This window comes from Arabidopsis lyrata (genome assembly GCF_000004255.2).
Source record: "Arabidopsis lyrata subsp. lyrata unplaced genomic scaffold ARALYscaffold_8, whole genome shotgun sequence".
Taxonomy (NCBI): Eukaryota; Viridiplantae; Streptophyta; class Magnoliopsida; order Brassicales; family Brassicaceae; genus Arabidopsis; species Arabidopsis lyrata.
In genome coordinates, this window is record NW_003302548.1 from 19,441,903 (window position 1) to 19,465,657 (window position 23,755).

The 23,755-nt window shown below is 36.4% G+C and overlaps 6 protein-coding genes across 8 annotated transcripts; 4 read left to right on the plus strand and 2 right to left on the minus strand.

The window, feature by feature from the left end:
• Nucleotides 1-1,097: 1,097 nt before the first annotated feature.
• Nucleotides 1,098-6,630, plus strand: LOC9302449. 3 transcript variants are annotated; one of them, XM_002864625.2, is made up of 14 exons: nt 1,098-1,228; nt 1,837-1,935; nt 2,233-2,360; nt 2,468-2,621; nt 2,702-2,811; nt 2,890-2,973; nt 3,080-3,128; nt 3,254-3,345; nt 3,490-3,622; nt 3,887-3,972; nt 4,047-5,434; nt 5,526-5,636; nt 5,717-6,455; nt 6,552-6,630. In XM_002864625.2, exons 2-13 carry the CDS (start codon nt 1,843-1,845, stop codon nt 6,292-6,294), a joined length of 3,006 nt encoding a protein of 1,001 aa, XP_002864671.1. In that variant the 5' UTR covers nt 1,098-1,228; nt 1,837-1,842; the 3' UTR covers nt 6,295-6,455; nt 6,552-6,630. The 3 variants fall into 3 exon arrangements, with proteins under 3 accessions (XP_002864671.1, XP_020885370.1, XP_020885376.1); XM_021029711.1 differs by having other exon boundaries at nt 6,558-6,630; XM_021029717.1 differs by having other exon boundaries at nt 3,496-3,622.
• A 723-nt stretch (nt 6,631-7,353) lies between these two features.
• Nucleotides 7,354-8,961, minus strand: LOC9300748 (pumilio homolog 18). The gene has a single exon (XM_002866329.2). The coding sequence runs from the start codon at nt 8,849-8,851 to the stop codon at nt 7,865-7,867; it is 987 nt and encodes a 328-aa protein (XP_002866375.1). The 5' UTR covers nt 8,852-8,961; the 3' UTR covers nt 7,354-7,864.
• A 1,265-nt stretch (nt 8,962-10,226) lies between these two features.
• On the plus strand, nt 10,227-12,178 carry LOC9302450 (NEDD8-specific protease 1). Its single transcript, XM_002864626.2, has 2 exons — nt 10,227-10,749; nt 11,358-12,178. Exon 2 carries the CDS (start codon nt 11,383-11,385, stop codon nt 12,061-12,063), a length of 681 nt encoding a protein of 226 aa, XP_002864672.1. The 5' UTR covers nt 10,227-10,749; nt 11,358-11,382; the 3' UTR covers nt 12,064-12,178.
• A 1,166-nt stretch (nt 12,179-13,344) lies between these two features.
• LOC110227560 lies at nt 13,345-15,013 on the plus strand. Its single transcript, XM_021022094.1, has 2 exons — nt 13,345-14,695; nt 14,811-15,013. Exon 1 carries the CDS (start codon nt 13,663-13,665, stop codon nt 14,557-14,559), a length of 897 nt encoding a protein of 298 aa, XP_020877753.1. The 5' UTR covers nt 13,345-13,662; the 3' UTR covers nt 14,560-14,695; nt 14,811-15,013.
• Nucleotides 15,014-16,296: 1,283 nt separating this feature from the next.
• LOC110228087 (uncharacterized protein At4g04775-like) lies at nt 16,297-17,178 on the minus strand. Its single transcript, XM_021024231.1, has 2 exons — nt 16,785-17,178; nt 16,297-16,700 (listed from the first exon to the last, which is right to left on the minus strand). The coding sequence occupies exons 1-2, from the start codon at nt 16,956-16,958 to the stop codon at nt 16,410-16,412; spliced, it is 465 nt and encodes a 154-aa protein (XP_020879890.1). The 5' UTR covers nt 16,959-17,178; the 3' UTR covers nt 16,297-16,409.
• A 4,951-nt stretch (nt 17,179-22,129) lies between these two features.
• Nucleotides 22,130-23,532, plus strand: LOC9300749 (dof zinc finger protein DOF5.3). The gene is made up of 2 exons (XM_021016231.1): nt 22,130-22,429; nt 22,524-23,532. Exons 1-2 carry the CDS (start codon nt 22,406-22,408, stop codon nt 23,277-23,279), a joined length of 780 nt encoding a protein of 259 aa, XP_020871890.1. The 5' UTR covers nt 22,130-22,405; the 3' UTR covers nt 23,280-23,532.
• The last annotated feature ends 223 nt before the right edge of the window (nt 23,533-23,755 follow it).

Sequence of the window (23,755 nt, forward strand, 5' to 3'; positions counted from 1 at the left end):
GAAGAAGCAGTATCTCAATCATTCGATAGCCAAGATAGCTCCAAGATCTTGATATCGATAACCATGATCTTGAGTCAATACTATCCTACGATAGTGACGAGAATGATGCTATATGCAGTTATTCAGATTATGACGAATCTTCAGAATCCTCATCCGAAGATGAAAAAGACGATTGTTGTTTCAAGATTACCCAGATGCCTCAAGAAGATGAACTTCAGACACCACATCTACCGGTAACCATCTTTGATCCTTCCAAAAGAGAAAAGCCAGTGCATGCAATCGCATTCTTCGACACAGGAGCTCATACAACAATCATAAATCCAAAGATTCTCTCACGAGCCATGTGGATGCCTCATCAACAAGATTTCAGAGTCGCAAACGCTGGATCCCTAACGGTTAAGCTAAAATCAAAACCAATCACGATAGAGCTTTTCCCTGGATGTCAAGTTACTAAGGAAGTACTAGGTTCATATTCCAGGTAAAGGGAGCGGTTCGGGCCTCATTGCCATCTGTATTGCTCAACCTACTGTCCTTTACCAATCTTTTGTTTCAATTGATACCATGATGAAAATAATTGTCAAAAGTTCAAATTTATTTTGCCAAAAGTTATTGATCCACTCAGTTTCTTATTTTAATTAATTAAAGTTTTCCCATTAGCCACCATAGTTTATATTTTTGCAAAATAAATATGATATAAAAATTTATTCATTTCAATTAACGCACTATTTAACAAAGTAATTATACATTAGTTTGATTAAAATGGGCTAAAATAAAGTGTGACTATGATGTTGTCACTTATTTACTTCAAAATAAATAAAATTTTGTAGTCATATACCATAAATACCCTTCCTTATATGTGGTTGGATAATTTTGGTAATAACATAAAAAATTTCCCAAAACTAGAAGATTTGATGTGGTTGGGTAACATAAAAAATCCCTAAAAACCGGCCAAAATCAACCGGTAAAGAAAACCGAACCGGACTAAATAGTAATAAAATTGAAAATCGAAGGGTAATAAATTCTGGAAACCCTTTTATTATTTAAGAAGACAGCAACGTGGATCTGGCAGACAAAGTATATTTATATATATATAAAAAGCCATCGTCCCAAAAATCACAGCCATCCATTTTCTCTCTCTAGCTCTCTCTCTCTCTCGTTCGAGCTTCCTTTTTTCCTCATCTCAATCTTCTTCAATCTCCAGCAATCTCTAATCGATCCTTCTTGAATCGTATGTTTTCTCTTTTATTGAATCTCTCTCTCTTCCTTGTCGTTGAGTTTGAATCTGCTGAATCTCAAAACCCTAATTCTGTTTGTTCCGAGTTTTTTTTTGGGATCATCGGTTTATTAGTTTGGATCGTTAATTGAGATTGAGATTGTGATTTTTGGATTAATCTACCTGTTTTTTTATATCAACGATGTGTTTTTCACTTTTGTCCGTTGACGCGTCTTTAATTGAACCGTCGCGGCGCATGCACAGATCAATTCTTCATTGTAGATTCTTTTTGTTTTTTTTTTTTTAATTATATTCTTAGTATTCGATCTGAAATTTTGAATCTTTAAAGTATTTTTTGAGTTTCTTCTGATGATTAATGGAGTTTCCGGCAAAAACAAGTGTTTTTCATTGTTTATCTAGATGTGAAATTAGATTTCCACAAGCCATAGTTATCAGATTTTGTAGTTGCAGAAAGTATCAAACTTTAACCAAAAATAAATTTGGTCTGTGGCAGCTTGGTTTTTGCTTGTGAATTTTATCTGATAGCTCATGAAATTAAATTTACTTTCTTAGTCTGTGGCCTTAACTTTGATGATTAATGTGTCTTATATTCTTTCTCTTAGACCATCATGAGTGACCATGGAGAGAAGACTTGTCCACTGTGTGCTGAAGAGATGGATCTGACCGATCAACAATTGAAGCCTTGCAAATGTGGTTATCAGGTCTTGAATCTGCCTTCGTTTTCTGTAAATTTCAGTTGATATGTTACGGCTTAGTCTTGAAACTGAAAATTATAGGGAGAACAGTTTTGCTTATTTCAATGTTCAATAGCTCTCGTCTGTCTCTGTTTTCATAACCGTTATAACCACTCTTATGTTAATATATACTTTTCTTGGCCTAGCTCAAGGTTTTTGCGCTATATTTATCTGTAAAGCATGAAAAATAGAATATATGTGATAAGCAATTGATCTTGCACTATTGATCTTTGCTCTGTTAATAATTTTGTGTATGTGATTCAGATTTGTGTTTGGTGCTGGCATCACATAGTGGACATGGCAGAGAAAGATCAAATAGAAGGGCGTTGTCCAGCTTGTCGCACTCCCTATGACAAAGAAAAGATTGTAGGGATGACTGTTGATTGCGACAGGTTTGTAACATGATACATTATCTCTTTCGGCGAAATTAATTTAGTTTGGGACAATCTTTTTCCGTTTATTTTGCTGATGGCTTTTCTCTATAATTACCTGTTCCCAGTCTGGCCTCTGAAGGCAATATGGAGCGCAAGAAAATCCAGAAGTCAAAATCAAAACCTTCTGAAGGGAGAAAGCAACAACTCACCAGTGTGCGTGTGATCCAGAGGAATCTTGTCTACATTGTTGGGTTGCCTCTTAATCTAGCCGATGAAGATGTATGATAACTAACATCCAAACCTTTATAATCATTCTTTTCTACAATTACTATCTGACTAGCGCTCCACTTTTCTTTCAGCTACTCCAACATAAAGAATATTTTGGTCAGTATGGAAAAGTTCTAAAGGTTTCGATGTCCCGAACAGCATCTGGTGTCATCCAACAATTCCCAAATAATACATGCAGTGTGTGCGTTTCTGTATATACTTCTTATCAAACAATTTCCCTCTTTGTATATTTATCTGACAATAATTTCTCGAATCGCAGATATATTACTTATGGAAAAGAGGAAGAGGCTGTTCGCTGCATTCAGGCTGTTCATGGGTTTATCTTGGATGGTAAACCACTGAAGTAAGTTTTGACTTGCTTATTTTTAAAAAACTAGAGTAGTATTTTTAAGTTTTTATATACACCTAATGATCATAGGTATGTTCTCACACTCTCTATATATTTGCAGGGCATGTTTTGGGACAACCAAATATTGTCATGCATGGCTGAGAAATGTGGTATGTCTCCTATAGATTCTTGTTCTGCTTGTTGACCTTCTGAGTTGTTATTTTTGGTTACCTCGTTTCAGATACATGTTGAAATTGATGTCTACGAAGTGATGAATTGCATGTTTTTATTTCAGGCGTGCGTTAATCCTGATTGTCTCTATTTGCACGAGGTTGGTTCTCAAGATGATAGCTTCACAAAAGATGAGATCATATCAGCCTATACAAGGTATTTTTATCGTCTAAAAATTTAAACTTCCCTCTTGCGTTCATGATTGTTCTGTTTCATGGTACCATTATCTTTAGTGTATGTAATATGATAGTTGGTCTAGTATTTTTGGATGATTAGTTAAGTCTTATAGTAATTTTGAAGGAGTAGAGTTCAACAAATCACTGGAGCAACAAATATTCTGCAGCACCGTTCAGGGAGCATGCTACCTCCACCACTAGATGCTTATTGCAGTGACAGTTCTTCTGCAAAACCAATTATAAAGGTTCCTTCAACTGTAAGTTCAGTTAAATCTCAACTTCCCCTTAACAAGATGAGCAATATGGCTTGAGACGTGTTCCAAGAATATGTTTTCTTAACTTCTGAGCAGATTGATTACACACCTTTTCCTAGGAACTTTAGCCTCAGAAAACTCTCCCAAGCCTTAAGAGGCCCCAAATCAACTACCATATAATCCACATCTGAAGTCTTTTGTATTTTTTATTCCTAGTTGGTGACTAACTTGATGATGTGGCATGACTAGCTTATTTCCTGTGTGCAGAGTGCAACAAGTGTTCCCAGGTATTCTCCGCCTAGTGGGAGTGGGAGCTCTAGCAGATCCACTGCTCTTCCTGCTGCAGCGTCATGGTAAGTTTTCACTTGATAGTTTTTATGCAGTCTTTTGATTGGTCAATCTAATAAAATAGGTAATTCTATTGCAGGGGGACACATCATTCTTTAGCAACTTCAGTTACCTCAAATGGATCTTCTGATATACAAAGATCAACATCGGTAAATGGAACCTTACCCTTTTCTGCTGTTGTTGCAAACGCAGCTCATGGGCCTGTATCCTCTAGTGACATTCTTAAAAGACCATCTCGCAAAAAAGAAAGCCAAATGGTTATGGACAAAGTCAAAACTAGCGTGTTGAAGCCCTTGCAGCATAATGTTGTGGTTTCTGTGTCCGAGAGAACTACCTCACCTGACAGAGATCCTACTAGCAATCGTTTATCCAGTTCAGTAGACTCTTCCTACGGTGGCAGAGACATTGACCAGCCTTCAGCCTACAGTGGCAGAGACATTGACGAGCCTTCAGCTACTGTGAACTCGTTTGATGATGTAAATGAAGCTATAGAAGATGTTCCTACTGTAAACAACTTGTCGGACGGTGTTGCACGCATGGGGATAACTGTGAATTGTAGGGATGAACGTCCTGATATTACAATGGCGATTGGTAGTCAGTGTGATCAAGGTTCTATTAGACAACCTGGTCATGAAGTATCAAAGTTGCCACATTTAGAGCAATGTAGGATGAATAGTTCTATAGACACTGATAAGAAAGCTATCCCGTTAGAGGATAGGGTCCCCCGCACAAGGCCAGAGTGGGATTGGAGATCAGATTTGCAATCGCAGATGCAAGGAAGCTCAAAATTGCAAGAGGAGGAAATATTATCATTTGATAGCCAGCGGCATCACCCTGAAGAGGATATTATCCACTCGCGGTTTCTGTGTAATTTGTCAAGTTCCAGTTTGGATACAAATCATATGGCTTCTCGTTCTTCCCTGCCTTGTGAAATTGCAGGTGTGAACGATTCAAATTTGAGGTCCTCTTTGGATAGCGGCAGTGATAGATTGCATCTTCCAAATGGATTTGGTGAGAGATCCATGTCCAGTGTGGAGCACTCTCTGTTTGCTAATGAAGACAGGAACAAAGTCAACAATGCAGAGGATCCTATACTTTCAAACATTTTGTCACTCGATTTTGATCCATGGGATGAATCCTTGACTTCTCCCCACAATTTGGCAGAGTTACTCGGTGAAGTTGATCAGCGATCTAGTACTCTTAAACCTTCAAACCTCCTAAAGCAACATAACAACCAGTCTAGATTTTCTTTTGCACGGTATGAAGAATCTAGTAATCAAGCATATGACAGTGAGAACCATAGCATTTATGGGCAGTTATCAAGAGATCAACCTATTCAGGAGTCTGTTGTGAGCCGAGATATCTATCGAAATAATCTCGGGAGTCTAAATGGATTTGCTTCAAACTACGCTGGTGGATTGGATAACTTTGCTGCTAGTCCTTTATTCTCTTCCCACAAAAATCCTGGTTAGTAGTTATAGTTTATGCTTTCTGTTATTTCTTGTTTGGATATTTTCTGCTACATTTCCAATTTCTCTTTTCTGTTGTCTTATTGCAGTTTCACGACCCCAAGTTTCTGCACCGCCAGGATTTTCTGCTCCCAACAGGCTACCTCCTCCTGGCTTCTCTTCACATGAAAGAGTGGGCCTATCTTCAGATACCGCACTAGGTATTCTTTTCTTTTATTTTGGGGTAGCATAGAGTGCGGATGATGCTAGAGACTAATACTATTGTCCACTTGTATCGTAGGAACTCGATTTCTTGACTCTACATCCTTATTGAGGAATGCATATCAAGTACCACCTCCAGTTGGTAATTCAAATGGTGCAAGTGATATTGACTTTGTGGATCCTGCAATTCTAGCTGTTGGAAGAGGGCTGGTAAATGCAGACTTGGATCTGAGATCAGGATTCTCATCACAACTGAATTCTTTTGAACACGAAACAGGGCTCCATATGTTGAGACAGCAGTCTCTGTCTGCTGCACACCAACAAGTTAATGGGTTTCATCATGATCTCAGAAACTTATCTCCTTCACTTAACGATCCTTATGGATTTAGCGCAAGGCTAATGGATCAAACACAGGGAAGTAGCTTATCTCCTTTCTCACAGCTCTCAAGGCAACAACCATCTGCGAATTCAATCTTGCCTAATGGTCACTGGGATAAGTGGAATGAAGGGCAAAGTGTGAACAGTATAGGCATGGCCGATCTTCGTAGGAATGAACGGCTGGGTTTTAATGGGAGCTTCTACAACAATGGTTATGAAGAACCGAAATTCCGGATTCCAAGTCCCGGAGATGTGTATAACAGGACCTATGGGATTTGATTCTGGCATGAAGAGAGGTTTCTGCGTTGTTGGATTTGCTTGGGTTAATCTCAATTCCCAAGTGTTGGAAAAGTCATACGGCTGTGCATATAGGACCAGTTCTCATACCAAAGATGCAGGCCCCTAACATAGATTCCCAAGAGCGTTTTTGAACTTGAAAGGTACTGAATCATTTTCTTCTATAATGTGTGATTTTGGTTTTATCCATTCGTTTCGATAGTAGTATATGTCAGTACTAAATATGTTCTCTTTTGCAGGAGCAGAGATGTTAATGTTTGGGTGCTTGGATAGATTTTGATTTCTGCTGATGATTGGTTTGGTCGGAATTCTGGCAAATTTTGAGGGTCCAACGATAACAGAGGTAGAAGGTGTGCCTTTGATTTTTTTTCTTTATATAAAGCAGTGTTCTAAAAAGCGGTCTAGGCGGTCGCCTAGGCCCCGACTAGGCGCTACGCTCTCATTCGACGCCTAGATAACCGCCTTGACCGCCTAAAATTACATAGATCTTGTTTTAATGTATTTTTTCAATTTCAATTAGAGTTTTATTTATATATATAGTTATAAATATTTATATATTATTTAATATAAATATAAATAAATATTTTATCTAGTTTTTGTTTATAATTTCATAATTTTTAGTTTTATATTGATATTTTATATAACTTTTATATATAATATCATATTTATAATGTATTATGTTATAAACATCTAAACCGCCTAAAAAATCGCCTAGGCCCCGATTAGGCGTTCTAGGCGCTAGGCACTGGGTCACCGCCCGCTTAGCGCCTAGCGCTTTCTTGAACACTGATATAAAGTTGTAAATGAATTTAGTTATAAAAACCAGTATAGCTTTTGAAAAGTATTCTATGAAACATCAAATTGTTATAGGAAATAAAAATCTTTCTTTGGGTTCTTGCCAATGTTGGTCAAAATGTCATATGAAACTTACTTCAGATTGAAGAAAGAATGTAATATAGAATTGATTTAACAAGGAGAAAAGCTTAGTGAGATTCTTAAGTGGGATTGAAAGATCAATCTTAATTCTTAACCCTCAAAAATCAAAATTTAGTTTAAACTCGGGACATTTTTTTTTTTTTTCTCAGTTTAAACTCGGACATAGGAAATGGTTTTCAGCGGATAGAGATAATGAACACAAAACCACGAAAGGAGAAACTAAAGTCAGAACGAATGAGTGAAGTTCGTGTCATAGATATTCGTGTAGCCGTGTAGGAGAAGAACCATTGTGGTAAAGGCAAACGTCTGATTTTTTTTAGCAAACGTTTTTGCCATAAAACATAAACGCTAAAAGAAAGAAAAAATAGATGGGACCATATTGTGTGCCGAGTTTTCTTAAGAATGCTATTGTACTTACATAATATTAGACCATATATAGAATTAGGACAAACATGATAACAACTACCACCATAATAAACCCCTCCGGGGCTCTGTTTCCAGACTGGTATTGGGTTGGTCCGTACTCTGTTGTGTCTCTGATTTTTTCTTATTCAAATTAGTAAATGAATCTTAAGTCTTGTACCTAGTTTGAGACATCAATACACAGTTATCATAGTCAGCAACGAAGCCTAAATGAGTCCAAGATGCTTGCAATGTTGCTTCCGTGAGATCTACGCAAGAGATGGATAAAAGGCATGAGCTTCTGCACCAAACCCCAAAACAGATCAATCTTAGACATCGCCTTGGTGAATCTCAGTGCCTTGACCACCACGAAATTCCCAAACTCATTCCTCGCCAGCCTCATCAACGTGTCTCCATCGCAATCCAAAAGCTCCACAACCACCACAAGCATTGACTCCTCCGCCTCCAAAAGCTTCTCCACGATGTAGCTTCCATACTTCTTAAACGAGAGATCAATGCAATGGCCAAAAAGATTAACCGCGATGTTGTGAATGCAACGCAACTCGTACAGTGTAAGCACATGTTGGACCACAAAGTTCCCTGAAGCATCGTTGCTTAGACAGAGAGCGTTGGATGCGACCAAGTCTAGTAGCTGATCTCTGTAGTAAGGATCGTCAGCGTCGGTTATGATATCGTTGAGTGCGATGCAGCCGTGTTGGTCACACGCTATGTCGAGAGCGTGGTAGAGAATGTGCTCGTACATTGGCTTTTTCATCTCCTTGTCGAAAACGACCATGCCTCGTATCGTCACGTAGGATGCGTATTTGTCGGTCGTGATGTGGAGGAAGCGGCGTAAGATAGCGGCACAGAAGAACGCGTCCACCTCATCTGATTTCCCGAGGAGCTTTTGCACGCGTCTCGAGCCGTACTTGTTTGTGACGATCGCCATGAAGTAATCGGAGTCTGACGTCAGCAACGACGCCATCCTCTGAAGCACTGTTTTGTCTGACTTTGAGATCATCTCCCTAAAGTAAGACACAGCTTCTCCGTCAGTCATTAGGTTGAACAGAGCTGTGTGCAAGGGCGTGGCGGAGGCGCCTGGGGCGAAACCTGGAGGAGGAATGTAACCGGAAATTCCTTTAGGGTATGGTGAAGCATTGAACATGGTCGACATTAAAAAGGAATTATCGGCGACTGCCATTAATGTTATCTCTTGATCTACAGAAATTACTCTTGAAACGGGTTTAATATTAATTTGTGTGATTTTGGAGAAGTATGAGAGACTTGTGAACAGGGCCGGTCCAAACTATTTGAGTGCCTAAAGCAAAAAAAAATTTGGCCCATTAACAAAAGCTGTTATAAAAAAAAAATACAAGTTTTAACATGTATGGGATTCAAAACCGTGACCTGTACAACAAAAGACTTCAATCTAACCACTAGACCACAGTAACATTTTAAAAATTGATGCCCCTAAAACTACTTATAATTATTTGATGCCTAAAGCCCTTGCTTCATGGGCCATACCCATGGGCCGGCCCTGCTTGTGAATGGGAGTGCGTAAGATCTGTGGTGATGCTTATAGTATTTATAGAAGTTAGGGCTTTTGTTTCTCTAGTTACAACAAGTCAGATTACTACTAGGAAAAGGAAACTTATTTGGTGGAATTTCCTTTTTTTCTTGTATTTTCGTAACTATTATGATTTTACTAATAATAATTTATCTGAAAAAAATGGAAATAAGTTGAATTTTTGTAATCTACAACGTTCTACCAAAAAGTAGAATTAATAATTTTAGCCAGGAAAACCAAATTAAGTCGGTTTCGTTTGTAAAAAAGGAAAACAACAACTAAAGAGCTTTGAATAAAGTGATAATAACTTCTGCTAATTTTTTTTTTGTTTTTCACATCACAAAAGTCTTTGAAGTCGTTCTAATTCATATATGGTTTGTGTAGTCAAGTCTTTTACCCCCCGGGTAAAAAAACTGGAGCAAAGAAAAAGGTTGTGAAGACTAATTCACTTAAGAAAAGGAATTTGCAAAGAAAAAAGAGAAGAAACAGAGAATGTATAAACCCTGCCTCTGCATTCTTCAACCACACGCTATTCATCCTCGTCTCATTATCGCTTCCGTCTGGTGGTCCATGGAGCTTAAACCTGCATTTGATTGAAACCATCAATCTTCAGTGTGTGAAAAAGATATAGATCTTCTTGGTGCATCAAATGGACCATCACCTATTGATGTAGAAATTTCCTTCACTGCATATCACAGTATCATCATCTTTGCCTTTTTGTGTGAAAAAAGAACCACAATGAGAAACACCAAAACTAGAACAAAAACCAATTCAAGGTGTTGAAGAATTTGATGGAAAGCACAAGCCAAGATGAGAGCCACAACTGATACAGAACACTGGACGCATTATACTACTACTTAAGCCTATTTCTCAAGTATGAGAAAATTCAGTGGAAAGAAATCTCTAAACTCTGAGAAATCGTTGTCGATCTTACCCAGAAGAGGTAGATTTGCCAAAGAGCAGATGAACAAATGTTTTCGAATTTTCCCACGAATCGATTTATAAATTATATGAGAAATTAAACAGTCCCCAAATCACGGCCCATGATAGACGGTTCATGGCCCACAAGTGCCATGTTGAGCCTGTTAATACGAATTTGAGTTAGGCCGTATGAGTTAACCGGGAATTATCGAGCTGAAGAGAGAACCGGAGCTACTGTTGAAAGATTATTCCGAGAAAATCTTTCCCAAAAAATTATGTGAAACGTCTAGCTCTTTCGATCACTTTCTACAACGACCGATAAAGCTTCACCTAACACAGCGGGCAGCGACGGAGGTCGTTCTCCGGTAGTTGATGATGGGAAATCGTAAATTCCATGGAATAAGAAGGGTATAATCGTCATTTCAAGTCAGGTCAACCGACGATACTGATACGAACGAAACTTCGGCCCAAATTGAGTTTATGGGCCCAATATCATATTTACAATTCGTTTTCCCCAGTTTTTACTTTTTTGTATCCTCCTCTTCATTCATGCTGGGTTCTCGCGATAAACCTATCGGCGGATTGCTGGAATACTAAGCTGAATCTTTCAGGTGATTGATAACTTATCTGTTTTTTTTTTTTCCTGCTGAAATCCAGATATACTGTGAATGAATCTTTAGGAAGTTTCTTTCCGCTGATAGAGTCTTTGTTTCCATAGAAATTTGAGAAGCACTGCTTTTATTTGGATGTGTATATGTTCGGAGAATTTTGATCCTTGTTTGTTGATGTTTTAAGAACAATTTTTGATGCATTCAAACTGTTCGATAAAATGCCTAACCGAAATTTTGATGTATATAATATGCCTGTGTTAATCACGCTAAGCATGATTAATACTTTCTTGAGCATATGGGTAGATGCAATTAGGTGATTTATATTTTTGATTGAATCAAACTGATGACGTTTACGTATTCTCTGGGAATTGTCCTGTGCTCATCAATAGCCTTTTCTAGTTAGCCTTCATGCTAGACATTAAGATTCCATGTTACTGATAACGTTCTTGCTCGTAGTTAGAATGAACAAGATGCAATTCTAGCTTAAGCTAAGACAAGGTTCCTTATTGACTAAGCAATTCCGCTTTTTGAACCTTATGATCACTTAATCAAGAACATGTTTCACATTTTATAATTGGCTTAAGAAATTGTATTTTGGTATATTGCAGATTTCCTAGATTTTCAGTATACGCTATGGGAAATACTTCTGGTGACGACAAGATACTCAGCTATGAAGATGTTGTCCTCAGGAGATCAGATTTGGACATCCTAAACGGACCCAATTTTCTAAACGATCGTGTTATCGAGTTCTACCTAAGCTTCTTATCCACAGTTCACAGTTCCCCTACCATCTCACTAATCCCTCCCTCCATTGCTTTCTGGATCTCAAACTGCCCCGACACTGAATACCTCAAAGATTTCGTGAAACCCCTTAATTTGCGCGACAAAGACCTCCTGATATTCCCTGTAAACGACAATACAAATGTCGAGGTAGCAGAAGGCGGATTACATTGGAGCTTACTTGTGTACTACAAAGAGGCCAACACGTTTGTCCATCACGATAGCTTCATGGGAGTGAATAAATGGAGCGCAAAAGATCTCTTCAAGGCGGTTTCGCCGTTTGTATCTAATGGAGATGCATCATACAAGGAATGCACTGATACACCGCAGCAAAAGAACGGGTACGACTGCGGTGTTTTCCTTCTTGCTATCGCTCGGGTTATATGCGAATGGTTCAGCGCTGGAGGAATGAAGAATCGGGATGAGCTGTGGTTTACTAATGTGAAGGAGACTTTACCTGATTTGGTTAATCATCTGAGAGAAGAGATATTGGGGCTGATCAAGAGGTTGATGTCTGAGGGTGCGAGTAAATGAGAAATGGTTATTGAATGTGGTAGATATTCCGGTTGGATTATTTTAACTGTTGACCGGAAATAAAACATTTGATATTTTCACCGGTTATTGAAATCAGCGGTTCTGCTCTGTTTTATTTGAGCCCATTTGCCTGGTGAGTGTAGGCCCAATTTTGTTTGGTGTGATATAGTTAATATAGGCCCACGGTGCAATATGAAACATCACGCGAACCAGTGACGCGCGTCTACGTCATGAGTACTCATGATATCATTTTTTAAAAATGTCATGACAAAATACTTACTTTTTTAAAATCTACTGTAAAAGCGAAAAAAATATCTGTAAACTGCTGAAACTGTTTTTGTTTTCTACATCACAGTTGCGGATAAAATTTACCAAACAAAAATGGTATTATAGAACAAAGTTTTAAAAGTGATCAAAATCATTCTCTTAAATACTTTCCAGTAAACTCATACATAATCTCACATAAAAGTCTTAGCAAAAAAAACAAAACCTCACATAAACGTATTTACTTTTTAACCAAGATATATGATTATTTGTGACTTGTGAGTAGTAGATTTCATTTGAGATGATATTTTTTGTAAATATATATTATAATAAAGTACATTTAAACTGAACATTTATTAAGAATTGAAAACATATAGTATAAATTTACTTTTGAGGAACTAGCTAGTTATAGATGAAAAAAAAAACACTTTCTAAAAAAGAACTAGATCGATATGTTAGCGTTAGAGCACATAATGAAGGAATGAATAAAGAAAAACAAAAGATATATGGTGAAAACGAATCCATTTTCTGAAATCGAGAAACATTTTCACTAAAGTGGAAACAAAACAAAAGAAAGCTCCGAAGATTTAAAAAAAAATAAAAAAGAGAGAGAGTTGCTGCATGGGAATCTACGCTTTGATGCTTTGCTTGAAGATGGAGGCAAGAATATTATGCGGGTCCCTTTTGGAAATTGCGCCTCAAATCTCTAATCCGATCCTAAAATCTTCTTTTTATTCTATTTTATACACGTCTCTGGTTTGTGTTATCAACTAGGAGAGGGGACTACATGTTAAAATAAGCATGCAGGTTTTTTCAGCCAAAATAAAAAACTAAAATTATGCAAAAATAGTACTTATAATTCAAAGAGCAATAATGCTACATGAGATTAGAGGATCTCGTTTTTCTGAGAAAACGGTCTATTTCCCCCCCAAAAACTATCGCATCATAACAGATAGAGCCCAAAACTTTACTCCGGTTCTAATATTCCTGAAATGAAACTTTGAGGTCTAATTCACCCCGAATCGGAAGTTCACTTCTTATTTACCCCCGAATCAAATGTTCGAGAGTTACAACCACACGAGTCTGGGTTTAATCGGTTTACTGTAACCAAAACCCAATGCTAAACCAATTAAATGTTTTATTAACCAGATTAAACCCTAATATACCCAAATTCAACCCGATTTCACTAACTTAACCAAAACCCACCCCGATTTAACCCCAAAATCGAAAACACAAACCCTAAAATCAGAAATCAAAAGAAATCCCCAAATATTTCCGACGAACCCTAGAGAGAAAATTTGAGTGATCGAAGCTTCCAATCTCTGCAATCGAAGGATGTCTGTAGTTGTTGGTGACCCGGATATTGGTGATGTCGATCCTGAAGCTGAAGATAGAGACCAATTTCACATCGAAGAAATGTTGAATGAGTGGAGTGACGAACCTCTGATTCGCCATGATGTGTACCCAGAGAGCGATGCTGAAGAGAATGGCGATGGTCCTGAGAGATTTCATACTCATATAAGGAGAGGTGATGGTCATTTGTACCAGAAGCAAACTTTCTTCAGTGGAGATGCGTTCAAGGAGGCTGTCACTGATTATGCTCTGAGGACAGGATGCAATCTGAAGCAGTACAGGTATGACAATGATAAAATTGGCTTCAAATGTATTGGTAACGATGGTAAGGAGGAAGGAGTACGGTGTGAATGGCAAGTTTATGCCGCGATTCTTCGTAAAGATAACATGTGGAAGATTAGGAAGTTTGTAGATAATCATAGCTGCATCCCAAATGGGGAGTGTGAGATGTTTAAGATGCCACATATAGCTAGGTTATTCGTTGATAAGATTAGGGATAATCCGGAATTCTACATGCCAGCTAAGATTGAAGAACTGATAAAGGAACAATGGAAGATATCTGTCACTAGGAATCAATGTCAGGCTGCGAGAAAGAAGGCAAGGCAATGGATTGAGAAGGAGTATGATGAGCAGTTTGCAAGATTAAGAGACTATGCTGCTGAGATTTTTGATTCAAATCCGGATTCACATGTAGAAGTGGATTGTCTGACCAATGAGGAAGGTGAAGACATGTTCAATAGGTTTTATGTCTGTTTTGATAGCCTAAGAAAGACTTGGAAGGAGAGCTGCAGGCCTCTTATTGGCATTGATGGATGTTTTCTGAAGAATAAGGTAAAGGGTCAGTTGTTGGTAGCATTAGGCAGGGATGCTAATATATAACAAGATCTATCCTGTAGCTTGGGGAGTGGTTAAAGTGGAGAATACAGAGAATTGGGTTTGGTTTGTGAAGAATTTGAAGAAAGACTTAGGATTAGGTGATGGTGAAGGCTTCATCATGCTCTCAGATAGGCAAAAGGTATCTTCAGTTTCTTTTATTTTCTTTTGTTTCCTTTTGTTTCCTTTTGTTTCTTTTTGTTTCCTTTTGTTTCAAATTCTGTGGTATTGATATATTGGTTTGTTCTTGATTTCAGGGTTTGATCAAAGGTGTTCAACTTGAGTTGCCAAACATAGAGCATCGGATGTGTGTTCAACATATATACGGGAACTTGAAGAAGAATCATGGAAGTAAAACCCGCATGAAGCCACTGTTATGGGATTTGGCATGGGCATATAATGAGAAAGATTATAAGCATAATCTAGAGAGGATCTTCTGCTATGACACAGTCGTCTTCAATGACATCATGAAGACAAATCCAATGAGTTGGTGCAGGGCATTCCAGAAGAGAGGCAACTACTGTGAGGATGTGGACAATAACTTTACTGAGTCTTTCAATGGCTCTTTGAACAAGGCAAGAGAAAAGCCATTTTTGGCTATGTTAGAGACTGTAAGAAGACTTGCTATGGTGAGGATTGCAAAGAGGCCAGTTGAATCTCATACTCACACAGGTAAAGCTTCTGATTTTTTTGTATACTTGCTATGAATTTGGGTCTGTTTTGAGATATCTAAAGCTTTTTAATCTCTTTTTTTGCAGGGAGCTGCACTCCTTATGTTGCATTATTTCTGGCTAAGGAACACAAGGTTGCTTATGTGGCAAAGGTGTCTACAAGCACCAATGGGATGTATGAAGTCAGGCATGGTGGTGATTATCATCATGTGTGCTTGAAGAGCTACACATGTACATGCCAGAAGTGGCAGATATGTGGCATCCCGTGTGAGCATGCTTATGGAGTAATTCTGAACAAGAAGCTTGCACCAGAGGACTACGTGTGTCATTGGTTCAGGACCTCTACTTGGAAAAAAAACTACACTGATGGTGTGTGAGAGGTCCTAAGTTTTGGCCTGAGACTAATGCTCCTCCTGTGCATATACCACAACCACCAGAAGGAGAGAAGGATAAGGAGATGACAAAGAAGGATAAGAAGAGGAAGAAGGGTTTCAATGAGTCTCCTACTAAGAAGGCACCAAAGACCAAGAAAAGGATCATGCATTGTCGTGTCTGTGGGACAGCTGATCACAATGCTAGGCATCACAAGAAAGATAAGGTTTGTTTTGTGTCATTAGTTCTTTTTCTGCTATTTGTTTTGTTTTGTGTCCAATTTGACAACATGTGATCTTGTTTGGCAGGGTTCTCAAGATGTTTTCCACTCTTCTCAAGCTGAACCAAGTCAAGGTTCACTCACTCAAGCTTGAGTAATAGCTAAGTAGATGTAGGGCACAAATGTGGTTGTCTCATTCTTATTTTCGATCACATATGACTTGTGTATCCCTCTGTTTTCTAAACCTTTTGAATGTTTGTTTCTTCGGATGGATGGATGTAGAATGAATGATTTAAAGAATGTTGGTTTCTCTTAACTTGCATTTGATTGTTTTGTTTTCTGTTATGACCAATTCGTAAAAACACAGAATGACCAAAGCCATTCTCTTTATCCAAACCAACCCATTCTCTTAATACAAGACAACAACCATTGTCTTGATACAAAACAAATAACATTCTCTTAGTCATAAATCCAAACTACAAACTCCATTAGCTTAATCATAAATCCAAACTACAAACTCCATTAGCTTAATCACAACATTCAAAATACAACAACTACAATGATGTGATCAATGGTTCATGGGATCCCATGGTTCATCCGACTAATTTGTTGAATCCAATCATGATTATACATCCTATCACTAAGACAATCATCATCTTCTTAGTGCTTCCTTTGGCTTCAGATAAAGCATCTTCCACTTTCTCAAATATCTCCTTCTCTATCTTCATTTGGACCTTCTCGCAAACGATCTTCTCAATCTCCAAACTCTCTGTCTTAACCTTTTTAAGCTCCTGCTCAAGTTCACCATTCTTTTCTTTCAATGTATCTATCTCATTGAGCAAAGCTTCATCAACCCATTTGAACGTGTGTTCATCATTCTTTAGCTACAAATTAAAAGTCATTGGTCCATTAGCATAATCTTCAACAAGATACAATACAAAACAGTTGAAATACAAGCATGAAATTACCCTATGTTTAGCAGCAAAACCACAACGATAGTATCTCCGGCAAGGATTCGAATCGGATTTTGAAATTAGAGCCACAATCTCTTCTCCGCACCAACATCTCTTTGGCACCCCGACAATTCTGCCTCTTCCACGAGGACCTGTAGATCCCGACGAACTCACGGACACATTGCTCATCTTGCAGCAACTCGATTTCTGGGTTACAAAATTTTAGAATTTAGGGTTCTTGAATTTTGCGGATTTCAAGTTTGGGGTTTAAAAGCATTAGTGGGTCGGGTTAAAATATGGAATCGGATTTTGTTTGGTTAAGTTACGACCAAAATCTGGTTTGATCTCGGGTCAACGCACCGAACCGACGAAACCCAGACATGGAGACATTTAGATAGTGAACTTCCGATTCGGGGTGAATTAGACCTCAAAGTTTCATTTCAGGGATATTAGAACCGGAGTACAGTTTTGGGCTCTATCTGTTATGATGCGATAGTTCTTGGGGGGAAATAGACCGTTTTCCCCATTTTTCTTTAACTTGTATGTATACAGAACAGAGTTTCTTTTTGTAGTCAAATATAGTAAATATTAAACTCAATAACAATAAACAGTTCATAGTAAGCATAACTGAATACTTTTCATAACATTGTATTTAGTGAAAAATGATTATAAAAAACTAGCTTATTAAATACTCCCTCTGTTCCTAAAAGATTGATTTTCTAGAGATTTCACATATTTTAATAAACAATCATTATTTAATTATTTATTTTTATTTATCTTTTCTTAATAAACTATTAACCAATGGTAATCTGAAATAGTTAATCACTACCTCTTGAAATCTACGATTTATTAATATCAATTAATTAAAAATAATGAAAGCATAACTGAATACTTTTCATAACATTGTATTTAGTGAAAAATGATTATAAAAAACTAGTTTATTAAATAGTATTTTAGACAGTAGTTTCTCTTCCTATTTGAGTATAAAACTATACAAGCAAACTAGAGTAACATAAAATTTGGTTGTATAATTTTATTTTATCAAAGATGATTTGGAAATAGATAGATTTGGCTATGATTTTAGTAAAGAAAAAAAAAGGTGAAAGTTTTCAAATTGAAACACTACTGACTGTGAGTGAGACAGCACATGCCAAGCAAAACCTAATCAGGAGGCTGCGACCACTTATCATTCTACCCTCTTTCCTCGATTTCCTCCAAAATTATTCCTTTCTCATTCCGCCACGTGTCATCCCATTAGCCGACATCTGGGTCCCACTTTACCGCCGGCCAATCACTCTGTCGTTGATTCCGGTTTTTCTTATTTCTTGCTATATTCTACTACTACCGTTTATTTCAGAAATTAGGGTTTCTCATTTGCTTCACTTGTCATATGTAGGTACTATTGGTAGTTCATCAAGGATACTATCCAAATTACATTTTAAGTATTTTCTTTTAGAAAAAAATTGTACTCCAATCACGTATATATATGACCTAAGTTGTGACGTTACCTGTTAATTAAAGTACTTTAAAATTCCACAAAAATGATTCAGTTTGAGTTTCATATATATACAATTTCTTCTTACAAATTTCGTGGCCATCTCTTGTTTCCTAGCATTGGTGCAAAATAGAAGACAAACAATCATTGTTCCAATTATATCAAGTTTGGTATTTCTCAAAGTTGTTCGTATCAGGAATTTTAACGTTAGTTTAGTCATTATTATTCTCGTTAATCTTAAAATTTGTAGTGTACTAAATTTTTTTTTTTTTTAATTTGAACCATAATTATGAGATGGACCAACTTGATGCAGTCATTGATTTAATCAAAAGTAGTAATAAAGTTTTTCGACTTCATCAATTGCTTAGACCATGAAACCAAACACCAACGGTACAATTAATCATCTAAGAGAAATCAGAATTAAATATATCACATTTTAATGAAATTATAAGTATTCACTTCGGAAAAAAAAAAGTATTCACTTCGGATGTATCAAAAGTTGTAGATTAGACATCCGAATTAGCATTAGGTCGGATAGGAATTTTTAAAAAGTGTTCTTTTTGGGGTGTTACGACTTACGATAAACAAAAATTATACTAACGATCACTCTATAAACTATAATAAAAAATTACTGATACCATCGTGTCGAGATAGATTGCAATATGATTCATATATATGACAGAAGAGCTCTCTTATCAATACGATCTGCTTTAACTTCTTTTTATTGCCCATGAAATTCTAGTTTTGTCACTTGTTGTCTTAAGACACACTATAAAGCAACTGAAAATATTACAACTTTGACTGGTCAACCCAAAACTCAATGTCTTTTTCTTCCAATCCTATTTTCCAGTGGTCCCACCACTCCAGTTATTATATAGACATTATAAAAAATTCCTGAATTGATGATTTTGAATGGAAGATTCATGTTATGTCACTCTCATTCCTGTTTCTTCATCTCCACATCTTTCGAAAATTGGTCTATGTTAAGATTTATAAATCAGTTTGATTTTCCTGTGTAGATTTGTCTTTTAAACCTGCCAATTCTTGTGAATTACGTTCTTGGCTGTTTAAAAGTTTGGTGATCATCAAAATTTTGGCCTAACGTCGTTTCGTTTTGGTATGAACTGAATTGAATAAGATAAACCAAGTGATGGGACGATTTATGGTTAGGTTTCTCTAGTTCGCTGTTAGTAAACTGAATGATTAAAAGGTGTCTGAACTGTTAGTGCTATAATAAATATTTTTAAATAAACAGAAATTAATTACATTAAACGAGCTTAAAATTTAAAGATGGTCAACATTATTTTGATAAAATTTGGGAGCGACAAGTAGGTAGGGTCCAAAGAGAAATATACATATAATGATCATCAATTATATTTGGAGACCAATGATTGTTTGTGAATGGATCACTAAATTGTTGTAAAAAAGAGAAAGAACGAATGAATGAATCACTATTTTCCTGGTGGGAATAGGTAATAATAAAATGATTTTTTTCCAATCCTATCAAACATGAAATGAAAGATAAAGTGTAGTAAGTGAGATTTATGGATGATTGATTCGTCTCTAGCTACTTCCATTGACACATTTACGTTTTCGTAGTAAAGAAAGAAACATGTTTTCCACTAAGTAGTACCAAAAACAAAACAAAATTCACTAGAGTAACAAGTAACGATCCTATTATGATAATAACATGGGTTACTCATTTTCTCTCTCCACGAGACAAGGTTTATCTTTTTTTTTTTTTTTTTTGTCAAACCGACACAAGGTTTATCTTAAAATCGTATACTATAGTATATAACATGGGTATCTAGCAAAAAATATAATATATTGTAGGTATGATGTTTTGTGTGGATATATAAGGTCCTTAGACCAAATCTCGGTCTTCATAGAAGTCTCTTTCCCGAAAACCGATGTGGTAGTGTGATTTGTGTCTCTCTGAACTTTAGATCCCCATCGGATAATGCAGCACATCATGAGCTACACATTGTCCGGCATATTCTTTATTTTACTTCATCATCATGTCTTCTATATATTAACAGATATAGTTATGATTTTATATATACATATATATATATATATATGATTAATTTTTGCACCAAAAATAGCTATGATTATATTTAAAACAATGTAACTAAAAAAATGTATTATATCCACATTTTTTTAAATTTAGATTTCAGATTATAATTATATTTCTATTTAACAAATCATTGACAGTTATGCTCAACAAATTATATAAAGTAAAATAGAGCATAAATTTAGAAGGAACAAAAAATTGTAGCCCAATATGTCTTGACAAAAATAGAAACATTTGTGGTCCTATCAAATAAAGAGTGTTGGTCCAAGATGACATTATATTTTTCTTTTTGACAGCAATGACAATATTTTCTTAATTTTGAAATATATGTGTTTTTTATATTGGGAAAAAGAAAACAGTTAAGGCAATGGGAGCGTGGAGGACAAATTTAAAATCTCTTTAGTAAATTTTCAATAAAAAGAAACAAGGCTTAAGACATTATCTCAACAGAGAATTATGCGTTTTACAATTCACAAATCCTATTAAATCACAGGCTAAGGACATCCGCAGTAGTGTATCCTTGCGTGGAGTATATCTATTTTAAAATACAAAAATAATGTAAAAGTTATCTCTCTCTTCACACCCGGGTGTAAGTTTACACTCGGGTGTAAGCCACTCTATCTCTCTCTTTCTTTCTCTTTCTTTTCTCTCTCACTTTAAATTATAATAATAAAAAAATTTTACACCTCTCCCTCACACTTACACCACTGCGGATGGTCTAAAAAACCAACTACACAAATTTTAGTAGTTATACACTTGCTTTTGATTTAAACATCGAATTAGAATGTACTCATATATATATACGACTAATGGAAATAGAAAATCACATATTTTTGTCCAATCCTCTAGTACGAAGGAAGGCAGGGTCCATAAGGAAGAACAAGACATTGCGATGAGTATGGGACCCTCGTGGTGACAAGTCGACGGACTTGGGACATAAACACAGAAATGACAAAGAAGTTGAGTGCGTGGGAATCCGACGTCGAACATCATCTCTCACCCATCATCGTACGGTTACTATTCATCTTAATCAAATATATCCGATTTCACATTATTGATAACGATTGCAACTCATCATTTTATATATATTTGACCGCTTAAAGAAATTGACGGATACATTATTGTGGAGTGATCTAGCAAGCTTAATTAGTGATTATATTCGGACTATCGTCGTTGTAGACTTTAAGCTACAAAAGTTCCATAGTTCTCAAGTTTTGATGTGGTTATAGTATTATAGCTTTACTCATAACACTACAATTGATTAGTAAGAGTTGTTGTTTTTATGAGATTATAAAGTCAATGTTAAAGCACCTCCATCAAAGTCTCAACATGGGTAATTGGGTATCTAACAAAAATAATAATATTTTAATAAGTGAGTACCTCAAATAGTTGAGAAATTTTTAAGTGAGTTTCTCAATTATTTGAGATACTCACTTATTAAAATATTAGTATTATTATTTATTTATTTATTTTTCTAGTTTGAGATATCCTAGTTGACAACTTTTTAATGGAGATGCTCTTAGTCTTAGATGATTAACAAAATTTTGTAATAGGAAATAGATTTCATACTTATTCATTTTCAAATTTTAGATATCAAAATGATCCAAAACATTATTTTTTGCCACCAATAAAATTAATAACCTTCTTTCAAGTAGTATTTTTAACAAGTCTTAAAACATTATATGAAGGGATAAAAACATTATTAGGTTATACTAATTTCCACAGGCTACCAAATGTAAAATTTTGTTCACATTATAAAATTTTAATAAACGGCGGCTTTATGTCTGTTCCAAATCACGTTCCGAATTGGTTCACATTATTCTTCAGACCATTGTGTAAAATATTAAACTAATAATATGAGAACGAGGCCACAACAACAATTGTGTATCTCTCTCCTCCCACATTCCCATGTATATATACATATGCTTGGCTTGTCCTTTTGCTTCACTTTTAATTTCTACTCATATCCATCATTCTCTCTGATTTCAAGAAACAATCTGAATTTCTTACAATTTAAGACTCACACTCATATAATAATCTTCAAGCAGCTTCTCAGATTCAGCTCCTATGGATCATTTGTTACAGCAACAGGTATACTACAATTTAAGATCCACAATTTCTAAAATCTTGATAGGTTTTGTTTGTTTAAATTAGAATCTTCATGTGTTGTTTTTTTCTTTTAAAGGATGTTTTTGGGAATTATAACAAAGCAAGAGAAGCCATGGGACTATCATATCCATCAAACCCAACACAGTTAGATAACGATCAGAAGAAACCTTCTCCGGCGACTGCAGCGGCGGCGACAAGGCCACAGCCACCGGAGCTAGCTCTGAGATGTCCACGTTGCGACTCAACAAACACAAAGTTTTGTTACTACAACAACTACAGTCTCACTCAGCCTCGCTACTTCTGCAAATCATGCCGGAGATATTGGACTAAAGGTGGAACCCTAAGGAATATCCCCGTCGGTGGAGGCTGCCGGAAAAACAAACGGTCCACATCTTCAGTGACAAGAAGCCTCAGAACCACTCCAGAACCGGCGTCCCACGACGGGAAAGCCTTCTCGGTGGCGAGTTTTAATGGGTATAATAACAATGAACATATTGATCTGAGCTTAGCCTTTGCCTTGCTGAACAAACAACATCCGGGGAGTTCTTCACAGCTAGGGTTACATTCGGAATTCGGTAACTCTCATCAGTCTGATATGGAGGGTGTGTTTGGAACAAGCCAACAGAAAGAGAACGCTACTTATGCGTTTGGAAACGGGAGCAGCGGTTTGGGTGATCCAAGCAGGGTCTTGTGGGGATTCCCATGGCAGATGAACGGAGAGAGCTTTGGGATGATGAACATAGGAGGGGGTGGTGGTCATGTAGATCAGATTGATCCAGGGAGAGAGATTTGGACCAATATGAACTATATTAATTCTGGTGCTTTAATGTAGTTCAAATTAATTAAAACCCCAATATTATTTGGGTTTTGATTTAGGGTTTGAATTTCATGTTTTTTATTGGGAGAAAAAAGGGGTAGCTATTTTATGAAATGGTTAAGTATAGATATATTAGGGCTTCTTCAAATTAAAGAGTTTCAAACTTGCAAAATGGGGTTGGGGTAGTTTTTGTTTTGGTTTCCGATTGACTTTCTTTATTTGTATGTTCACTATGTTTTTAATGAAACATTTCCTTTCTTGTTCTAAATTCGAAAATTCATATTTTCCTTGAATTTTGGGAAATTCATATGGTTTCGAATGACAACAAAAATAAATTTTTGTAAATGAAAGGAATATTTTTTTTTTGAATTTAAATGAAAGGAATATTTACCATAATGGAACCCTAATTTCAACTATTGAAACCTAATCATTAATTCTCCTATAAAAATCTGACATCTAGAGGCTCTTAATGGCTCGGTCAATAGGGTTGA

Bases quoted from the DNA above. Each gene is read 5' to 3' on its own strand.
- LOC110227560 (XM_021022094.1), top strand. From the start codon at position 13,663: ATGTCTGTAGTTGTTGGTGACCCGGATATTGGTGATGTCGATCCTGAA.
- LOC9302450 (XM_002864626.2), top strand. From the start codon at position 11,383: ATGGGAAATACTTCTGGTGACGACAAGATACTCAGCTATGAAGATGTT.
- LOC110228087 (XM_021024231.1), bottom strand. From the start codon at position 16,958: ATGAGCAATGTGTCCGTGAGTTCGTCGGGATCTACAGGTCCTCGTGGA. The intron at 16,701-16,784 runs GTAATTTCATGC...TTTAATTTGTAG, and splicing joins GTTTTGCTGCTAAACATAGG to CTAAAGAATGATGAACACAC.
- LOC9302449 (XM_002864625.2), top strand. From the start codon at position 1,843: ATGAGTGACCATGGAGAGAAGACTTGTCCACTGTGTGCTGAAGAGATG. The intron at 2,974-3,079 runs GTAAGTTTTGAC...ATATATTTGCAG, and splicing joins TTGGATGGTAAACCACTGAA to GGCATGTTTTGGGACAACCA. The intron at 5,637-5,716 runs GTATTCTTTTCT...CTTGTATCGTAG, and splicing joins ATCTTCAGATACCGCACTAG to GAACTCGATTTCTTGACTCT.
- LOC9300748 (XM_002866329.2), bottom strand. From the start codon at position 8,851: ATGGCAGTCGCCGATAATTCCTTTTTAATGTCGACCATGTTCAATGCT.
- LOC9300749 (XM_021016231.1), top strand. From the start codon at position 22,406: ATGGATCATTTGTTACAGCAACAG. The intron at 22,430-22,523 runs GTATACTACAAT...TTTCTTTTAAAG, and splicing joins ATCATTTGTTACAGCAACAG to GATGTTTTTGGGAATTATAA.